The sequence below is a fragment of the Bos taurus genome, chromosome X (assembly GCF_002263795.3).
Source record: "Bos taurus isolate L1 Dominette 01449 registration number 42190680 breed Hereford chromosome X, ARS-UCD2.0, whole genome shotgun sequence".
NCBI lineage: Eukaryota > Metazoa > Chordata > Mammalia > Artiodactyla > Bovidae > Bos > Bos taurus.
The window spans coordinates 122,963,606-122,985,585 of record NC_037357.1 but is presented as its reverse complement, the minus strand read 5'-3'; the positions used below and the strand labels follow the sequence as shown (position 1 = coordinate 122,985,585).

The 21,980-nt window shown below is 35.2% G+C and overlaps 1 protein-coding gene across 5 annotated transcripts in view; it reads right to left on the bottom strand.

Moving 5' to 3' along the window:
- The window catches only part of RPS6KA3 (ribosomal protein S6 kinase A3), a 159,200-nt gene that overhangs the window by 75,429 nt on the left and 61,791 nt on the right, over positions 1-21,980 (bottom strand). For 2 of the 5 annotated variants that reach the window (XM_005228374.5, XM_059883342.1), the window contains exons 2-4: positions 13,289-13,382; positions 12,272-12,308; positions 6,494-6,550 (exon numbers count right to left, since the gene is read on the bottom strand). In XM_005228374.5, coding sequence (XP_005228431.2) covers positions 6,494-6,535 — 42 coding nt within the window. In that variant the 5' untranslated portion in view covers positions 6,536-6,550; positions 12,272-12,308; positions 13,289-13,382. Of the gene's footprint in view, positions 1-6,493; positions 6,551-12,271; positions 12,372-13,288; positions 13,383-21,980 lie in introns of all 5 variants that reach the window. The other 3 variants (XM_024987870.2, NM_001098937.1, XM_059883343.1) reach the window with 2 other exon arrangements.

Genomic DNA, 21,980 nt, shown 5'->3' with positions numbered 1-21,980 from the left:
CAATTCATGGGGTCGCAAAGAGATGGACATGACTGAGCGACTGAACTGAACTGAACTGAACCATGCAAAAAAGGCAGAGGTACCAGAGATCAAATTGCCAACATCTGCTGGATCATTGAAAAAGCAAGAGTTCCAGAAAAACATCTACTTCTGCTTTACTGACTATGTCAAAGCCTTTGACTCTGTGGATCACAACAAACTGTGGAAAATTCTTAAAGAAATGGAAATACCGGACCATCTTACCTGCCTCCTGAGAAATCTGGATGCAGGTCAAGAAGCAACAGTTAGAACTGGAGATGGAACAACAGACTGGTTCTGAATTGGGAAAGGAGTACATCAAGGCTGTATATTGTCACCCTGTACTTATATGCAGATTACATCATGAGAAATGGTGGGCTGGATGAAGCACAAGCTGGAATCAAGACTGCCAGGAGAAATATCAATAACCTCAGATATGCAGATGACACCACCCTTATGGCAGAAAGCAAATAAGAACTAAAGAGCCTCTTGATGAAAGTAAAAGAGGAGAGTGAAAAAGTTGGCTTAAAGCTCAACATTCAGAAAACTAAGCTCATAGCATCCGGTCCCCTCACTTCATGGCAAATAGATGGGGAAACAATGGAAACAGTGAGAGACTTTATTTTGGGGGGCTCCAAATTCACTGCAGATGGTGACTGCAGCCATGAAATTAAAAGGCGCTTGCTCCTTGGAAGAAAAGGAGGACCAACCTAGATGGCTTATTAAAAAGTAGACACATTACTTTGCTGACAAAGGTCCATCTTGTCAAAGCTATGGTTTTTCCAGTAGTCATGGATGGATATGAGAGTTGGACTATAAAGAAAGCTGAGTCCAAAAGAATTGATGCTTTTGAACTGTGGTGTTGGAGAAGACTCTTGAGAGTCTCTTGGACAGCAAGGAGATCAAACCAGTCAATCCTAAAGAAAATCAGTCCTGAATATTCATTGGAAGGACTGATGCTGAAGTTGAAACTTCAATACTTTGGTCACCTGATGTGAAGAACTGACTCACTGGAAAAGACCCTGATGCTGGGAAAGACTGAAGGCAGGAGGGGAAGGGGATGACAGACGATGAGATGGTTGGATGGTATCACTGACTCGACAGACATGAGTTTGAGCAAGCTCCGGGAGTTGGTGATGGATAGGGAAGCCCGGCGTACTGCTGTCCATTGAGGTCACAAAGAGTCGGACATGACTGAGTGACTGAACTGAACATGCAAACATTCCTGGGGCAAGGAGATGGAGGAAGGTGATAACTACCTGTTTATTCTGGTACGGATCAATTTAATTAGATAAATTTTCTAATATTTTATTAGACACATGAAAGAAATAATTGTACTTCAAGTACATATAGACAAGAAAGGGTTGAACCTTCAGAAAGGCAGAAGAAAGGAAAACAGCAATAAATTCTAGAAGATGGAAGAAAGGTGGATTAAGATATGGGAAGGAGGCAGACTGCAGCGCAAAGAACAGAAGGAAGAGCAGAAGAGATGAGGTGTGAAGAAGTAAAAAAAAAAAATTCAGCCAGGATGAAACAACTCTCCCAACAAACAGAAATCAGGGGACATGTTTAAGAGACATCACAGGGGCAGCTCCATGTCAAGAAGGTCTGAGTGAAGGTTAAAAGGTCAAATAATGCAAGGCTTATATAACCAAAAAGTAGCAGTACCTAGTGTTTCCAATACCCTTTCAGCTCTATTCATTGTTCCCTCTGGTATTTATATGACAGCTAATAACTTTATACTATTTTCTTCTGACTCACCAATTTCAGTTATTACCTTTAGACATCCTATTATAGATGATAACTCATAACACAAGCTTTGGTTAAATCAATATTTAGTCTTTATAAATATTATGACTATGCAAACACTGTTCACTACTTGAAGGAATATACTATAGTTAAATTTCTCGTACACATTTTTTTTTTAGTTAATAGTTGTTTTGCTTTAGAACTTGCTTTCTTTTCTTTGTACCTATCTCAAATTCTTCTCTTTGTATCTCAAGTGAATTTTCAATACTCAAAACCTATTGGATAATTCATAACTTCTAACATCTTCTCCCCCGAAGACAGCCCTCCTGGAATCATCTTTCTGCTTCAATCTGGACTGAGGACTGTCTAAGTGGACTGAATGAATTAATCTTCTAAGGCATCCTTTATTCATCATAATGGGAAGGAACTTTCTTCATTGTGCTTTTGCAAATGTTGGGTCTTCTGTTGCCTGAATTTCTTTGCTTTAGTTAACAGTCTTCTACTGTTGGCAGAGCCCATTTTCTAGGAACTTCCAAAGAATAGGTACATGTCTGAAAATATCTTCCTTGAAAATCACTTTCACTAAGCATTTCAAAGGCATTGCTCCTTGATTTTCAACTTTCAATGCTGAAATGTCTGATACTGTTCTTATATCCACTCCTTTATATATGGTATAAAAAAAAAAATCTCTAAAAGCTTATCTTAGTCTGTTTGGGCCACTCTAACAGAATACCATACAGTGGGTGGCTTATAATAAACAACAGAAATTTATTTCTCACAGTACTATACACCAGGAAGTTCAAGCCCAAGTTGCCAGCAGATATGGTGTCTGGTACGGACCTGTTTCCTGATTCACAGATAGCCATCTTCTTGCTGTGTCTTCTCGTTACACAGCAGAAGGGGTGAGGGAGTTTTCTAGGGTGTATTTTATAAGGGTCCTAATACCATTCATGAGGGCTCTGCCCTTGTGACCTAACCACCTCCCAAAGGCCCCACCTCTAAATATCATCACATTGGCTTCAACATATGAATTTTGAGGAAACACATTTAGCCCACAGCAAAACTTCTCTTTATCCCTGGATCTTCTCTTTATCCCTGGTGTTTTGATATTTTATAAGGACCCTTCTTTAGAGTAGGGTGGTCTTTCTGGTTTATTTTAATTATTATTATTATTATTAACAGGCTTTCAGTAAGCCATTTTAATCCAGAGACTCATGGTCCTCATGTTGAAGGAAAAAAACTTTTTCTGTTATTTTAGTATTCTATCTAATCTAAGAGCGTGATTATCACTATAACAAGAAAGAGAAAGTGATGCCAATTAAAATGTGTCACACCTTCAATCATAACAAACATTCTGATTTCAAAGATTATTAAGATACAGGGGAAAATATGTCTCTCATGCTACTTCTTTCCTAATTTCTTCCCCTCCATTTCCCCACTGTCTCTTTCTGGAATTCCTATTAGGTAAATGTTAGACTGCTTCTCTTTCATTTTCTCTCCTATTTTCTCTTTGTCTTATTCTATTTTTTGAAGTTTCCTCAATTTTAGCTTCTAAATATTCTACTGAAATATAAAATATTATCACATTTTTAATTTCTAAGAGTTTCTTTTTCTAACTAAAAAAATAGCATTCTACTTCTGATTTAGAAAATCAATTTCACCTCTTAGCATTCAAAGGATATTAATTTTTCTTTTTCCTGCATTGTCTCTTTCCCTTAAGATCTTATTCTTTCACGTTGGAAGCCTTTCTCAAGTATCTGGTGATATTTGGCTTTTAACTCATATTTAAGAGTGAGGCACTAAGAAGTGGACCAAATATTCTGGAGCTTGTCAACTGGTAGGCTTTCTTGTAGGTTATCTGGCCAAGCAGCCAGCCTTTACAATAAGATCTCCCAAACGGCAATTATCTGAAGGTCTTTTATCAGGGATCATTGTTTCTTCAGGAAAGGTGACTCCACTCTCCTGTATGGAGGATATGGTCTTGGCTGGTGAAACGGGTAGCGGTAGGGGATCACAGTGCCATTGAGGAGTAGCCTTTCACTTGATCTCCCTGTTTCCAGCCCAGTGTCTCATCCCACTTACTACTATGCTTGGGCTTCCCCATGTCTGGAGCCTCTCTGGTTAATTTTTCTCTACGAAATACTTTCTGTCTCTTCCAGGGGTAGGAGAGGGGATACAGTGAAGGCTTTTTATGTCGACATTCAACCAATCACTATTTTCAGCCTGGGCCATACCTCCACTTTCCATAGTACTAGATGACCTCATTTTTGAGCTCTTCTGGGGCTCTGGAGCCCTGAACAAGGTTTCCTTCATGCTGATATACCCCTTACCAGCATGTAGGTCCTATAACTCCATCTTTTTATGATTCTTTTATCTGCTTTCCATATTTAAATATTGTGGTTCAAATAACTGAAGTCTTCTAATTTCAAAGACCACTTTTATGTTTTTTATTCTCCTTGTTGTTTAGAGTGATAATATCTCAGAGAAGAGGACAAAAACAGCTTTATTTTGCCATTTTAAAACTACAAGTTTCCCTTATATATTTTTGTGTCTCTAACAAGTTAGCAGAGTTCTTGGCACCAAACAGACCTTCATTAAATACTTCATTAATGAATGACTAGATATAGTCAGAGTACAGACTCAGCTGCTCTAACAAAAAGACCCCAAATGCAAAGGCTCAAACAAGAGAAGTGCCTATTTTTCTCTCACAGAGCATTTCACAGGTACAAGGCTAGGTTAGAGTGAAGAAGTGTCGCTAGGTCCTTAGGTCATTAAGGATCCAAGTTTCTTCTTTCTTGTTATTCTATATCCATTCTATAGTTTTGTTGTGGCCAAAACTGGCTAATCATCACACTCTGCATTCCAGCCCATAGAAGGGGGGGTTCAAAAAGGGGTCAACCAACCTACAAGAAAGTCTACCAGTCCCATACATAGTTACTATCTCACAGTTTCTACGGGCCAGGAATCCAGGCCGCCCAACATGTGAGCTTGGAAGCAGACCCTTCTCCAGTCAAGGTTCAAATGAGACTTCAGCCCTAGCAAACTCCCTGACTGTAGTCCATGAGAGACCCTGAACAAAAGGACGCAGTTAAGCCATGCCCATATTCCTGGCCCACAGGAACTGTGAGTTAAAAAATGTATGTTGGCTTAAGCTACTAAGTTTAGGGTAATTTGTTACATATAAAATTACTGTTGCTGCTGCTAAGTCACTTCAGTCGTGTCCAACTCTGTGCAACCCCATAGACGGCAGCCCACCAGGCTCCCCCGTCCCTGGGATTCTCCAGGCAAGAACACTGGAGTGGGATGCCATTTCCTTCTCCAATGCATGAAAGTGAAAAGTGAAAGTGAAGTTGCTCAGTCGTGTCCAACTCTTAGCAACCCCACGGACTGCAGCCTACCAGGCTCCTCTGTCCTTGGGATTTTCCAGGCAAGAGTACTGGGGTGGGGTGCCATTGCCTTCTCCGAAAATAACTACTACAACATCTCAACTTTCACTATTTAACAGTAACTGACAAAAACATGTAATTGTACATTATAGGCAAATACAATTTAAAAGGATAAGGTTAAGAAATATTTGATAGTCTTCTGGATTTAATATCATTAAATAAATATTAAATATTAGGCTTTCATCTTATACCCGATTCCTGTAATGGGGAATGATCTCAACAACTTAACCCACATTGCTGGTAGTTTCTTAGTCCTGCACTTTTTCAACCTATCTATCTCTAGAATGCAATCTTCTTTCAGATGTAAATGTCACTAATGCTGGGAGTACTCAGAGGGAAAGTATGAGCCATGTATGTAGAATATCACAATGGAAAATGATTTGATTTTATACTACAGAGAATAAAAAATTTGAAGGTTTTCCTTCCAAAGGAATTGTTGTGCAAGAAAAACAAGGTGGCTGATGGCAGAAAAATCAATATTAATACTTGTTTTTATATTTGCTTACATGCTAATAAAGATATACTATAGACCAATGAAGTAAAATCATCCAAATAATCTGGGAGGTGCAGAAATCTAGACCAAATCTGAAGGCAGCCTCAGGCACTAGGCTCTACATGTTAGCCAAGACTTAATTCATGCGTTCCTTTAATTAACAAGCACTGATGGAACATCTACTGGGTACTGGATGGCGGATATATGGATGTAAAACCAGGAATAATAATAAATAATGTAAAACAGTAATAATAATTGTCTTATATACAGAACAAAATGATGATAATACCTAAGCTGCTAGCGATGGTTATCTTGTAAGAGGAGACTATTTATTTATTTGTTTCTTTAATATTTACAGAGTGCCTATTATGTACCAGGCATTGGTCTAGGTGCTGGGATTCAGGACTGAATTAAAAAAGCAAGATGAGGAAACGGTGAACAATGATTTTCAACATTAAACATCTCTAAAAAGCATGACCATTTATTTATTTCACCAATAAATCTATGGTTAGGTTCTTTTTTTTTAAAGCAAGATTTAAGTTACTAACGAAAAACTTTCAACAATATAAAGTCTGTCTTTATAATCTGTCTTAAAATCAGGCTTGTCAAACAGCTTTTAAAAATATCACTGGCATATTCAAGAATGTATTTTGGTAAAGTTAATGTGAAAGCATCAATAAGTTTCCAATGCTGTAAAATCATTACTTTGCCCAGTTTAAAAATAAGAATGTTTAAGTTTTATGATATCTGATTTATCTATATCCCTATGATACAATATTTTACTTACAGTTTGTGGATTAATCTCTTCCTCTCCCATAGGTTCATCCATAATTTGCTGTCCATTCTGTGAAAAGCATAGCAAGTAGAAAGTTACCAAAACAGATTTCACATCAGTTCGAGTCAAACGAAGGCAGACAAAAAAAAATCATATAGGAATATTTTCACTCCTAAAGGGTTCTAATGAAATAAAGAACCACCATTTAAGTATGCAGTTGCCAATTTGCAACAGGTTGTGCTTCAAAAGTTAATGTATAAATTGATGTTTAAAATTATAAAAATATTTTTCCATGGAAATGATGTAATAACTGATGGTCACCTTTCCAGGTAATCCCTGGCAAGTCCTTGAGTTTATTTTAATAGTTAAATGCATTACAATGGTCTTATTTAAACCTCACCAAACATCATTTACAATAGTTTCTATGGCAAAACACATTCTGAATTCCAACTCCATTGATAAACAATCAGGACAAATGATTAATTATTGGGGGGAAAATTAAGCTAAATCTCTACATCAATAGAGATTCCAGATGGATTAAACATTTAAGTGTCAAAAAGTAAAATTATATAAGCATTAGAAGAAAACACAGGTGAGTACTACTTATAAGGTAAGAAAGGTAGAAATCATAAAGGAAAAAAATGACATTTGAATCCATAAAAGTTTAAAATGTCTCTGTCAGACATAAAAAAGATAAAGACAAATTGATTACAAAAAAAAAAAAAAAAAAAGCAACATATGACAAAGGGTTGGTATCCTCAATACATAAAGAACTTCGTTTTACAAACCTGTAAGAAAAAACACTGAACTTCAACAGAAATGAGCAATAAGGGAAAAAACAGTTCAGCCTTAGTACTAATCAAAGAAATGTATTTAACTGAAAGATACTTTTGACTTTCAAATTGGTAATGATTTACAGAAAAAAATAACACCCAGTGCTAATACAGGTATGGGGATAAGAACACTCTGGATATACTGCTGTAGCAAGTGTAAACCAGCACAACCTTTCAAGAAGGCAATCTAAGCCTGTATTTAAAAAACAAAAAAGACACATAAAACTTTGAAATGTCTCATCATTTCAACTTTTTAAAAAAATAGACACGTGTGCAAAGATATACATATAAGAATGCTCACCATAACTTTTTCCAAAAAGAACTCCAAATTGGAAACCTAAATTCCTAACAATAGAGAACTAGTTAAATATATTATGGTACATCCATATAATGGAATACTATGCAGTCACTAAAAATGATGATAAAGATGTAAATTTATTGACATGGAAAGACACTCACATGTAATAAGTGAAAAAGCAGTTTACAAAACAGTATGGATTGTAATGATCCCATTGTAAATAAATATATACATGTTTTAATGTATATATTTGTATGGGAAAAACTCTGGAAGGATATACACCAAAATGTTAACAGTGACTATCTCTGAGTGGTAGAATTTTAGACAATTTAAATTGTCTTGCTTATTTGGATTTTCTAATGTGTCTACAATGTCTACAATGAATATGTATTATTTGCGTAATTAAAAACAAAAGCAAAAGTCAGGTATACGTAATGTCTTCTCTAACTCCCTCACTGGAAAAAGGAGTAATGCCCCTGGCCACTTGTTAATTCAACAAAGTACAAGGATCTAAGCTAACCATCTTTAGAGAATTATCAACTAGGAAATAAAAGGTAGGCATCCACTACCCCATATCCCACAAGAGACATCTGGTCTGAATTTGAACTCCTCTCTGTACTCTCCCTATCTCTATTTATTCATCCATCCATTCATCCATCCGTTTCATTTCATTCATGCTATGTTCTAGGCACCAAACTGGAGATGAAAACTTAATGAAACATACCCTCATCCTAAAGATCCATCCTACAGCATCTCATAGGTTTACTGACCCATAAAAAGGGCAACTTCCATTTTCAAACACTCACAGAGTATGTGCCAGGGTTAGGAAATGCCCACACAAGATTACAAAGCACAGAAATGGTGCCAAAATACAGAAAAGGAGGAAGCAGGTATAAAATCTTTATTTTCTGAAGACACTTTCAGAGGCTATGTATTGTCCACTCCTACAGTAAGGACTCAAATAACACCAGGATACATCTTTCTCTTATAAGCCACAACCATTTATTCAACTGAACACTGATCATTTTTATCCAAATATCCCAGAAAAACCTTTAAGGAGCTCTTAAGAACACTGGTTTTGGAGTCAGACACCTAGATTCAAAGTCCTGCTCTTACACTGATTATGAAGCCTTGGACAAGTTATTTAAACTATCTAAGCTCTTTCTTCATATGGAAAGTGGAGATTAAAAAGTCTTATCTTCAGAGAGCTTTGAAGACTAAATAAGATAATGATGTAAGACCTGTCAGTAAACAATCAAAGTTAGCTATTTTAATTATTGTCAAAATTCAATCACTCCCTCTGCAGCCCACCAATTTGCTACTTCTCCAGCATTTACTGTCTCAGTGAATGGTATCATCATTAATCTAGGAGCCCAAAGTAGATTTTCTCACTAATTGTACATAGTGCTCTCCTCCTATTAACACAGATCTACTCAATGGCTCCCCATTATTTGGCTTTTAGAACCCTTGGTTTAACTTGAGCTACATTTATACTTTCCATGGGAATATAATTTGAGAATCATCTGTTCCTTGCAATTTTCAATGCAAAGAATCACAGCTTGTAACTTACTTTTATGTATAGGAGAAACAGCACTAAAATCTGAATTGGTAGACCAGGGGTAGAATCCTAGATCTGACACTTAAAAAGCTTTATGATTTGGGCCAATTCAGAGAGTCTCCTGACCCATTACTTTATATCTGTTCAAAATGGGGGTACCTGCCCTGTCTACTCAAAGGGTTGTCGTTAAGCTCGAAAATGAGATAACTCATAAGAAAATACATTATAAACTGTAAGAAGCTGTACCAACACAAATTACTATTATTAAGGTAAGGTAGGTTCAAGAGGATAAAATAATACTGCATAAAGTCATTTTGATCTTAGTTTTCTGTTCCAAATACACAAACATACTCATATTACTATATGCTTAAATTCTTTCTATCCCCTTCTCACCTATGAACAGTATCAGGACAAGAAAGTACTATACCTCACTGGGCAGCTTACTATACTATTTCAGGAAAAGCACTGACTGCTAGATAATGCTCTTCTTCATATAGTAACTTTCCTCAAATGCAAATTCTTTTTAAGAGGATTACTAATACACGATGACTAACTTGTCTGTACTCTATCTACAAAGTCATGGAAGTAAATCTACAGCTGTGACCATAAACTCAAAGAACACCTCAAGTCTGTTCTTTTCTAGATAATTCAAGTTCCTTCAAACACTCCATTTAGAAGATCAGACCACTTTCTTTTCTGAGCATGCAACCAATTCATCTTAAATGGTGGTATAGAGAATTGTGCGCAATTAACCGTAACCTTGATATAACCAATGCAGAGTAAAGGGCATATCACCTCCCTTGTTCTACATAATACACTTATATTAATGCAGTTCACAAATGCATTATTTTTGGAATGTCCACAACACATTGCTGAGTCATACTATTTCTTTCTTGTTTTCTGTTGGTTAAATTCTTGTTTTCTTCACTTACACTGCAACTAAGCCCTCTATCCTCTATCTTGTACTTGTTACTTAGTCTTAGAGTCTTAAATTTTTTTATTCATCTTTTTCCAGTTCTGATTCATTGCTACAACCTCTGTAGATTAGATTCCAACTCTGTCAATCAGCTTCTTCACTATTTTCAGCTTTATGTAATCCATAAATTGTACAATGCATTCTCTTTTCTGAATTTTCCACCTGGTTGATACATACAATATACTAACAAAGCGGTCTAAGAAAAAAGTTAAGTAAAATATAATCTAAAGGTATTTTATGTTCTACATTTTTTCAAACTACTAATGTTTCAGCTTTTTTTAATATAATTATTTTTAATTGGAGAATAAAAACATCTACTTCCTTTCTGAGTTTATGAAAGATTTAGAACTTTGAACAATTTAATTTTTAAAGCAGGGAAATATAAAAGCTAATTTTATCCTACATACCAGTGTAGCGTTACCAAAATCAACCCCAAAAGGCAACTTTACTTCAATAAACCTTTTGTATCACTTCAGCCAAACAAGGATTCAAATGCTAACTATTTAGAAATGAGGATAATTACCTCTGTGGCTAAGAATTTTCCCTTCTGAAAAAGGACTCTTGACTTCGCTAGAGATTAGGTTACATGGACCACTAATGTGACTCACTATTGTAATACTTATAGTTTCAAAAGTTCAAGAAATAATACCAATTAAACAAGAAAATTTCTCTAATTTTAAGAAACAAATAGAAAAAAACATGTGCTCTGAGTCTGGCTAGTAGCAGGTTTAAACCCCAGTCCTGTCACTTACTGCTGTAGTTAACTAGCTAAGTTACTTAACATTTTGAGCCTCAGTTTTTTCATTTGTAAGATGCATATAATATCTACTTCACAGGGCTGTTGTAATTAAAAGGACTCACCAAGGGACAGTAGATGCTCAGTAAATGCTACTTCCTGTCCCCTCTTTGCCTTCAATTGACTGTGTAATATTTCTATTTCTACAGTTAGCTTCCAAAAGTCATAATGCAATGAAGAAGTACAGGAGAGTATTGAGATACCTGTTTCACCACTTACACAGCCAATTTCCTGCCAAGCAGGGTGGAAGAGATCATTCATATGTGTGATATATTTTTATACAATGTGGCTAAAGAATGAGTACGAGTGAAAAAGAATAGTTTAAATGCGAGGCAAACGTATTTATCCTCTCTCATCCCACCATAATGCCTTCCAGCCAAAAAATCTCAGAGCTTGGCAGACTGTACATATGCAAATATTATGTGAAATACTGGAAAAGGTTAGGAAATGCTAATCATGCTTTACTCTGGTAGTCTGAATGTGTAAAAGTCAAAAATTAGAATAATATACAATATGGGTCTCACCAGAACAAATCAGACAAAGGAGACTGTTAGCCTCAGTTCAAATCAGTAATTCTGAACCAAGGTTTCAGGACTTCTAGAATATTGCAAAGTATTTTAAGGAAAATTTTAAAAATGTTAAAATCAAGAATATTTCTCTAATTAAAATTTTTTTAATTTTAAGCAACCCTATTAAACAGATTGTTTTGCTGTAATGGTGTGTTACTACCATGCACATTTCTAGGCTGCTTGGTAGTTTGCTATCACTAAATATAAAATAAGTTTTAAAAAATACACTGAGTCTAGCAGAAGACCATCTTGCACAAATACACTAGGACTACAAAAATGATTTGTGACTCATAAATGCTACCTTGAACTTAGCAGGACATATCATCTCGTGACATCCTACCACCTAGAAATGAAATATACATATGAACATTGGGAGAAAAGAATTCCTCATAGAGAACAGCCTAAAACAACAGGAAGGGAGGAGGAAAAGAACGGGGCCAGAGCCTTAGTGTACTGATCTGGAGATCCAGGTTGTAGATATAAACAAGAACCATGCCTTTTTTTTTTAAACCATCCTCAAGTTTCCACAAGTATATCTGCCTTCCAAACTCCCTGATATCAGCAGCGGTTTTCCTGCCCAAAACATATGGCAGAGGATTTCCATGAAGGTGCTGATGATGAAGCATGAGAAACCTCTCTAAAACTTCAGTTAAGATAGCATCAAATTGTTCAGAATCCAAAGAATCTTCTATGCAATCACATTGAAACAATAAGAAACAAGCATTTTATATTCTTAATAAGGAATGTATATAATCCTTACCAATGTGACAGGATTAAGAATCAGCTCCTCATTTATCCTAAGGAAATATCAGAGATGTGCATAAAGACTATGTACAGTGATATTCATCATACTCATTATACTGAAAAATAGAAAACAATCTAAATGACCAACAGGGGACTGGTTAAATACAGCATAACACATCTATTCATATGTAGTAATACTATGCAATGGTTAAAATAAGGGCCTCAAATAAAAATTAATGATGCAAAAATATGACTGCAATATATTAAGTTAAAAAGGATACAAAACTAAATCGTATGATCCCAATTTTGCACACCCCCCTCCCAACATGTGTGCATGTAACTGGAAAACATATAAAATCTTATCAGTAGTTACCTGGGTCATAGGATTTTCTTCTTTGTACTGTATTTTCAAAATTATATGCATTTATTATATATTATTTTATAAAGAGAAAAAACAATCAATGTAATTAGAAAAATCCATTTATTTCTAGCTAAGGTGCCATTACATGGGCTTTGCTATTCCTCTAGCAACTAAAGGTCTGCTAGTACTCAAGACTATTCTATTTTCTAGACTAGGGTAGGAATGACCACTGGTTATATTTACATTATTAAGTTTTAGAAGAATCTTTCAGAAGCTTTTTTTTCCCTCTCTGATGGTTTCCTGTGGTTGTGGCCTCAGAAAATAAGTCTTTAGGCCTGAATCCATCTCATTTTTTTTGGAGTGTACCCCTAAGGGGAATTCTGCTTATGAAACAAGAGTATGTTGAGATAAGAATAAAGAAATGAAAACATGGTAGCCAAAATTAAATCTGCATTATGAATAGCAAGTATCAGAACTGACACTGCAGAAAACAGAATCCATGCCACGGAGGACAAACTTGAGTAAATGAAAAAAAAAAGGAGAGAAAAGATTAAAAAACTATGGAGGACAGACGTAGAAATAATCTATGAATAACAGATGCTCCTAAAGAAAATCCAGCAGTTTAATCAATCAAAAGTATAAGAAAACTTTCCAGTTCTGAAAAAAAAATACCTGAGACTGGAGACTGAGAAGGTTCAACAGAGATCATCAACACCAAGACATGTCCTGGCAAATGTTTTTAAATGTCAAGGATAAAGATATAATCCTACAAGCATACAAGCAGAAAAAAATAGGTTATTTTCAAAGGAACTAAAATCATATTGACCTCAGATTTCTCCTCTGCAACAATAAAATGCCAGAAGACAATGAAGTAATGACTTACACAGAGTTAAAAGGGAAAAGTTAGGATCTAAGAATTTTATACCTTGTCCCAGTTCTTCACATCCAAAAGTTACAGGAAATTATTCTTAGTTCTGCAAAGTCTTATAAAATTTCACCACCTTAGTAGTACCTTTTTTCATGAACTGTTCAAAGGTATGTCTTAGACCATTGAAAGAGCATCAAAATAAGAATTCAAAAATACTGAGGTAGGAAAGAATTGGTAAAGTATATTGACACCAACTTAGTATCTAGAAATAACTGAATAAAATAATAACCCCAATAAAGGAGAAAGGGTCACTAATGAAGAATAAATAACTGATACAAGTATATAAACAATATAAAACTTTAGCAAGTTTTGATAAAATAAAGTGGACTGAAAATAAGAGGTAGTGGAAGAAAGGAAAAACTAAGATTCTAAATTCTGTCTTTCCTAAAAAGACATTTAAAAACCACTGCTTTTAGTAACTAGCTAATAAACTTTGGAATGCTTTGAAAAACCATGAAACAACTGAGAATTATAATTATTTATTGCAGTCCAAATCAGTGGAGAATATAATAACTGGCAAAGACTGTGACTAGTACCTTACATAGGCATCCCATTCAACCCTAAGCACATGAGGTAGGTATAATTACCCCTATTTTACAGATGAGGAAACCAAGGTTCAGCAAAGTTAATTAGTGAATGGCAGAAGCAAGACTCAAACCCAAGTCTTTCCAGCTCTGTAATTCTTCAAGTTTTCATAACCTCCTCAAACAAAAGAATCCATAAAGCAGCATAAAGAAACAAAGCCACAATAATAAAAAAGTTAAAATAAGATGACGGAAATAATTCCTATTTTACACCTATTTACACTAAGAACTGTAAAGTATCTACTTAAAACTGAGTATCTTAAAGGATATTTGACGCTATTACAGAATTATTGATGTTTTTATGAGTGATGATGGTATGTTAATTAGATGTTTAAAAAATTCTTTATCTTTTAAGAAATACACATGTAAATATTTATGTCTGAAATGCAGCTTCAAAATAATCCACTAGAGCCAGGGAGGGGAAGAGGGAGAGTAGTGTGTGTGTGATGCGGAGTACAGATGAAACAAGAGTGGCCATGAGTTGATAATCTTTGAGGCTGGGCTATCGAAATATGATGGTTCACTATTCTATTCTCTCTACTCTGGTATGTGTTCAAAATGCTTGATAATAAAAATTTAATGGTCTTTAGTGCATTTTTATAAAGCTTAAAAAATTCACATAATTATTTACTGCTTTAAAGGGAAACCCAAACAAAAACAGATAAGCATAAAAAAGCACAAAGAAAAACAAGAAAGCAAGTGTTTGCAATAATAAGGCCAAAAATAAAGTGTGAAGCAAAAACCTTAAACTGATTAAAAAGGTGATTTGATCTGGACTGAAAATATAATTAGTACTTAATGCATATAGTAATAATAATTGCTATCATTTACTGAGCAATTATCACATACTAGGCAAGTCCATCTTTGATGCTTCTAACAACTCTGTGAGGCATTATCACTAATTTACAAATGGGAAGTTAAGACGGGTATGTCAATCTTTGAAAGCACTGACACACATGTATCCTCAGCCCCTAACAAAATGCCTGGCTGGCATACAGTAGGTGCTCAATAAATATTCGTTGAATAAGTAAAAAAGTCTAATATCCTGCCTACGGCAAATAAGCAAAGCCTAAATTCAAACCTAAATCTGATTCTAAAACCCCTACTCAATCACGTTTAAATCTTTTCCTAATGATATTTCATAGTAAGAGTAAAGATATTCTATTTTTTTCTTTTATTTCCTTTTGTGCATATTTCTCTTTTTCAGATTTTCTACAATTAGCCTGTGTTTTTTTCAAACAAGTCATTAAAAATAATATAATGCAAAACAGTACTGAAAAGTTAATCACTAACCTAATCACAAAACACAAATACTGACATGAAATAAACGGAAACAAGTAGAAGGGGAAATTTTAGCACACTAACATAAACTAGCATAATGAATAGAAAAGGATGAAGCATTTGATGTAACTTACATTAGAATAGGTAGATACTGAATTTTATACTGTGAAAAGAATATGGGTTCAACTGTCTATAAAGTTATAAAGATGAACTATGTTCCAGGCCATGAAGTAAATGCAAAATTCTTAAAAGCAGGAATTATATCAGTATTTTCTGATTATGATAAAAAAAATACTGAATAAGGAAATAAATTACTCATTCAGAAATTTATATTATTCTAAGTAACTATTGGCTCAAGGAAATAATAATAGCTATTATCTCTGCAATTATTTTGTTCAAAGTACAGTGTTAGCTGTGTTACATATATTCTCTCACTTAATCCCAATTAATCATTAATAAACCACAAGTCATGTTATTATATAGAGAAGAAAAAAGTTGAGAATAACCTGTCCAAGGTCATAGAGGTATTCAGTTTGCAGATAAGACAACTGAACCCACATCTGAATCCAAAGCTCACACTACACAGAAATGCCCTATTACTGTTCAAGTATAGGCAACTACCTGTGCTCATTTTTCTCTATAAAATTTTGTAATAAAAAGTGGAGAAGACTAGAATTCTTCCTCAACACATGTTCTGAAAATGTCTGTTTATATTTCAAACTGCATAATCTCCTAAAAAAGATTCCTTTGAAAACATTCATATTCTCGAGGGCAATTAAAAAGGAAGAAACCATAAAATCAGATAAAGTAGGGAATATAAGGTAAACATGATTTGCTACTAAATTTATTCCTAAAAAGTCACTATTTTCTGGTATTTATCTGCAATCCATAAGAGTTTCATGGAATCTTGGCCAGTGTGCAGTTTGTCTGCCACTAGGTGTAGGCTTCCCTCATAGATCAGATGGTAAAGAAGCTGCCTGCAGTGCAGGAGACCCTGGTTTGATCCCTGGGTCAGGAAGATCCCCTGGAGAAGGAAACGGCAATCTACTCCAGTATTCTTGCCTAAAGAATCCGCACAGACAGAGGTGCCTGGTGGCATGGGGTCACAAAGAGTCGGACACGACTAAGCCACTAAGCACAGAACTGTAGTCAAGCCCTTAAGCCTCTCTGATTTGTGGTTTCTTCATGCATAAAATATATGGATATCTAAGAGCTCTTCCAGCTTGAAAATATTATAATCCTATGACTTTAAGGATTAAAAGTATTTAAAATTTTGTGGGCTTTTTTACACCTCAGGACATTACTAATTCTGTTTTTAAAGCTGTTCTGCACATTATTTCTAACTCTGGTTTCTTCTTTCTTTTCTGCATCCAAAATACAGTTTTATCTGTATCCTTTAGGGGTGCTTTGTATTCCAGTGTAAACAAGGATAACGTCAAAGAATGGAATGTACAAATGCTGTCATTTGAAAGAGTGCTGTGCTTTGTCACTCAGTTGTGTCCGACTCTTTGTGACCCCATGGACTGTAGCCCACCAGGCTCCTCTGTTCATGGGGATTCTCCAGGCAAGAATACTGGAGTGTGTAGCCTATCCCTCCTCCAGGGGATCTTCCCGACCCAGGAATCAAAACAGGGTCTCCTGCATTGCAAGCGGATTCTTTACAAGCTGAGCTACCAGGGAAGCACTGAGCTACCAGGGAAGCCCCACTTGAAAGAGAAGTACTAATAAAAATAAAATAAATGAAACATTGTTTTTCTGTGCAGATTAAGCAACCTAAAACAGTTTTATAATTTCCACAATCCAATCTTACTATTCTCATTTTACTAGTAAAGTGTCAACTTATTTTTTAAATCTCCTCTGTGTACTCCCAATGCGACTTTTGCCTTCCTAACACCTTGAATCCCACCTCTTGGTACTTCATGGAGTTGACAGTATTTCATAAACATGTATGATTATCAGAATCACCTAAGACTCCTGTTAATAATATACTCATTACCTGGCCTTACCCCAAACCAAAACTGAATCAGAAGTTCTAGAAGCCCCATGGCTCGGTATTTCATTTTTTAAACAGGCACCTGAGATGACTCCTGTGATTAGGTAAGTCTGGGAAATCACAGTGTAGAGAAAAGATCATGGGCTTTGGAGCCTGACATATCCAGTTTCAGAACCTGGCTCTGCCCTTTATTATAGGTGTAACTTTGGGCAAGCTACTTAACATGAGTCTCAGTTTTCTAAACTACAAGATTTGAATACTAGCTATGCTGGAGGTTGTAATCAAGTTTAGTGTGCTTAGCCATTCTGGCTGCTCAGTGAATGTTAACCTCTCTCTCCTCCTGCTTATCTTGCCAAAGGGGGTGACAAATGCAAATACTTAAGAATATTCTGATGAGCTCCTTACCCTAATGGGTCCACTTCCATTTCTAGGGCTAAAAATCTGAGTAGTAGATAATTTGCTAATGCATTACTTGGTTTGGCTAATTTAGGTCTTCGGGAAAAGTCTAATAATTTCTTCTGGTTTCTGGAGGCTTATTAATGAAGCCCTCCTATCTAAAAAAGATACACCATTATGCTGAGCTTCAAAGCCCAAGCTTTATTTGCTATAATAAACAGCAAAATTTACTATAAATTAGCAAAATTACCAATTACTGTTTCCTCATCGGTAAAACAAGTGGTGCTTAAATGTTTGCTGAACTGAACCCAAAATGTTACTGATAACATAATTGTTAATTAAAATAATTAAACTTACACACAGTCTTACAAACACCCTTACGAACAAAAAGACAGCAATAATAGCTTGCAAAAGAAACAAGATGTAGGACTTTCTCAAATACACAATAAAAAAGAACTTAACACCCAAGCAATATCAACTGTACCTTAACACGAAGTGTATTAGACAAGTTTAGAACTGAAATTACTTAGGAAAAAACAATCTAAACTACTCACTCATTAACTATGCATGCATATATGTACACAGATACATATATTTAAAATTATCATACGTCTACACACAACCTGGCATGGCAGCAAGGTTTACATATGAAAAATGAGAAATATAGTTTATAATTACAGCTAGATAATGAATCCTAGCTGTATATATATTAAGCATGTGTTAGTCAGTCGTGTCAACTCTTTGTGACCCCATGGACTGTAGCCCACCAGGCTCCTCTGTCCATGTATTAAGCATAAACACTATTAATAAGAGTATTCGACTAAAATTGTTATATTAACTGTCCAGATAAGCTACAAACTGAAAGAAACCTAAACAAATCAGAAAAAAAATAATAAAACTCTGGGAATATTCATTCAAGACAGAGAAAAAGTTACCCTCAATTTTTAAAAAAATAAACAAGAAAATAACAAACACCAAATCCTGTTGAAAGTAATTTAAAGAATCATAGCTTTTCTCTCAACTTATTCTTTAGTGCAACTATTTTCTTTCATTTAGTTCTGGTCCTTTGCTTATTTCCATATACTTAATATTTTTACTGCTATTTTGAATTAAATCTTTTCCCATTATCATTTCTAACAAAACTATTCATCAACTTAAAAATATATACTCTGTTTAATACCACCTTATTAGACTATCATTGGTTTTAACAAACCTTTTTAGTGGTTTCCTTAGATTACCTAAGTAGATGATTATATCACCTATGAATAGTTTTGTTTTATCCTTCTTTGAATATTCTTTGATTTTGTCTAACTTCATTAGCAAACTCTTCTAGAATGTAAAATAGAGGTGAAAACAGTAGGCATACTTTTAATGAGATTGCCCCTAACATGTCTCTATCAAGCATGATGCTGGTTACTGGTTTTAGACTATTTTTTAATAACATTAATGACACACTCTTTTATTTCTATTTCACTGTTTTAAATGGATAATAGTGAATTTTGTCTAATGCTTTCTCAACTTTTCCCCTAACTTTTTAATTAGAAATGATTATATATTCACAGGAAGTTGCAAAAACAATACAGAGGTCCCATATACCCTTAACCCAATGGTTACATCTTACACAACTTCCTGTCAAAGACCAGGAAATTTATACTGGTACAATGCCCAGACCTTACTCAGATATCACTGGTTTTACAGGTTCTCACGTGTGTGTCTGTGCACTCATGTTACACATTTTATCACATGTATAGATTCTTGTATCTACCACCAGAGTAAAGATACCAGTTCTTTACCACCAGGATCCTGTGTGTTGCCCTTTTATAACCATTCACCTCTCCCTCACCCTTCTTCCTAACCCTGGCAACCACTAATCTAGTCTCCATTTCTACAATTTTGTCATTTCAAGAATTTTATATAAATAGAATCATATGGTATGTACCTTTTCCCCACTCAGCATGAATTCCCTTGAGTGTGTATCAATAATTCATTCCTTTTAGTTTAGTAGTATTCCAGTATACCACAGTGGGAACATACCACAGCTTGTTTAACCATCCACCCATTGAAGGACATTTGCCAACTTTCGGATATCACAAATCAAGCTGCTGTGAACATGTATGTACAGACTTCTGTGTGGACAAGCATTTTCAGTTCTCTGGGACATATGTCCAGGAATGCGACTGCTGGGTTGTATAGTAAGTGTATGTTTAGTTTTTGAAGAGATGGCCAAAGTTTTCCAGAAAGGCTGTATCATTTTACTGCCCCATCAACAACATGAGATAGCCAGTCTGTCCACATCCTCACCAACACTAAGTAGTGTTAGTATTTTTCATTTTGGCTATTTGTTAGGGAAATTAAATAAATAGTCTTGATTAGGCTTCAGAGACAAAGCAGAGTAGGCCTCTGACCTTACTTCTAACCTGCCTGGACACTGCCCATATGGTGAGCTGACTGTGAATAATTGCCTGCTGTGAGTGCAAGACTTGCAGCACCATATATAAGATGGGGGAGGAATCTTGAGATTATTGTGCCCCTGGAGGGGGCCTGGGCAACCAAGCCCCAGGCTTAGCAACATTCAATTTTTACATGACAAAACCAACAGCTTTAACATAAAACCAGAGCTGCAATTTCGTCACACATTGATGATGAAATCAGTTTGCATCCTGGGATTATAAATGGGAATCCTGAATCCTGAACTGCAATCTTTGGTCTCACCCATGGACCAGACGCCCTGCCTGGGACCCTTTCCCAATTGGGACTCCAGATGTGCTGACATGGGACTTCCCAGCATTGTTTAAGTCTGGATATTGGTCAAAACCCAATTTGGTGATGTATTCTCTGCTCTTGCTATTTCTCTTTTAATATTAGTTTATTGAAAGTTAAGCTAGATAATTCTCTACTATTTGTATTATTTATTTGTATATAATGAGTGGCTTGTTTTGTTAACAAATCCTTTGAACCTGAGACCAAAGTGAAAACTTTCAGCAAAACAGTATTCTAAAAGGCATGTAGATATCCCTCACTGTGGTTTTAATTTTCATTTCTCTGATAGCTAACCATGTTGACATGTTTTCATATGCTTATTTGTTTTCCATATATCCTCTTTGATGAAATGTCTGGACATTTCTAATTGGACTATTTTCCTTTGTTATTGTTAGATTTTGAAAGTTCTTGTATATATTCTAGATACAAGTCCTGTCTCAGAAATACGTGTACAAATACTTTTTCACACCATCTGTAACCTGTCTTTTCATCTCTGTAACAGGATCTTCTTCATAGAGTAAACATTATAAATTTTGATGAAGTCCAATTTATTTTCTTTTATAGGTTGTGCTTTTGGAATCTGGTCTATGAACCCTTCCCTCAGCCCACGGTCCTGAAGATTTTCTCATATCTAAATTCTAAATGTTTTATAGTTTTATAGTTAAATCCATGATATACTTTTGATTAATTTTTGTATAAAGATTAAGGTTTAGGTTGATTAATTTTTTCATCTTGCATGTCACTTGCTAATAGAGACTATTTTTTAATTTCTTCCTTTCCAATCTGTTTGTCTTTAATCATGTGTTTTGCACATTTTAAATATGTTTCTTCAACTGTTTAACACAGTGGACTACATCAACTGATTTTTGAATACTGAATCAGTCTTACATCCTTGGAATACAACCCACTTGGGTCATGGTGTATAGTTCTTTTTATATTACTAATATTTTGTTGAGGATTCTGTGTCTATATTTCTAAGGGTACTGATGTGTAGTTTTCTTTTCTGTACTGTCTTTATGTTTTGGTATCAGGGTAACACTGGCCTCAAAAGATGACTTGTGATGTTTCCCCATCTATTTTCTGGAAGAAAATATGTAGAATTCATGTTATTCTTGATGTTCCAGATCGTTCTTTTATCACTTCCTTTCTGCTTGAAGAACTACCTGCAGTCATTCTTTCACAGTCTTACTACAGACACATTCTCACAGCTTCCCTTCATCTGAGACTGCTTTGGTCGCACTTTCATGATAGAAGGATATTTTCACTAAGTATAGAATTTGGAGTTGCCAGTTCTTTTCTTTCAGTACTTAAAATACAGTGTGCCTTTTCTATCTGGCTTCCATCATTGTTCCCCTGTAAGTAACAGTTCATTTCCAACTGCTTTAAGATTCTTTGTCATTTAGTTTGATTTTTTTTAAAAAT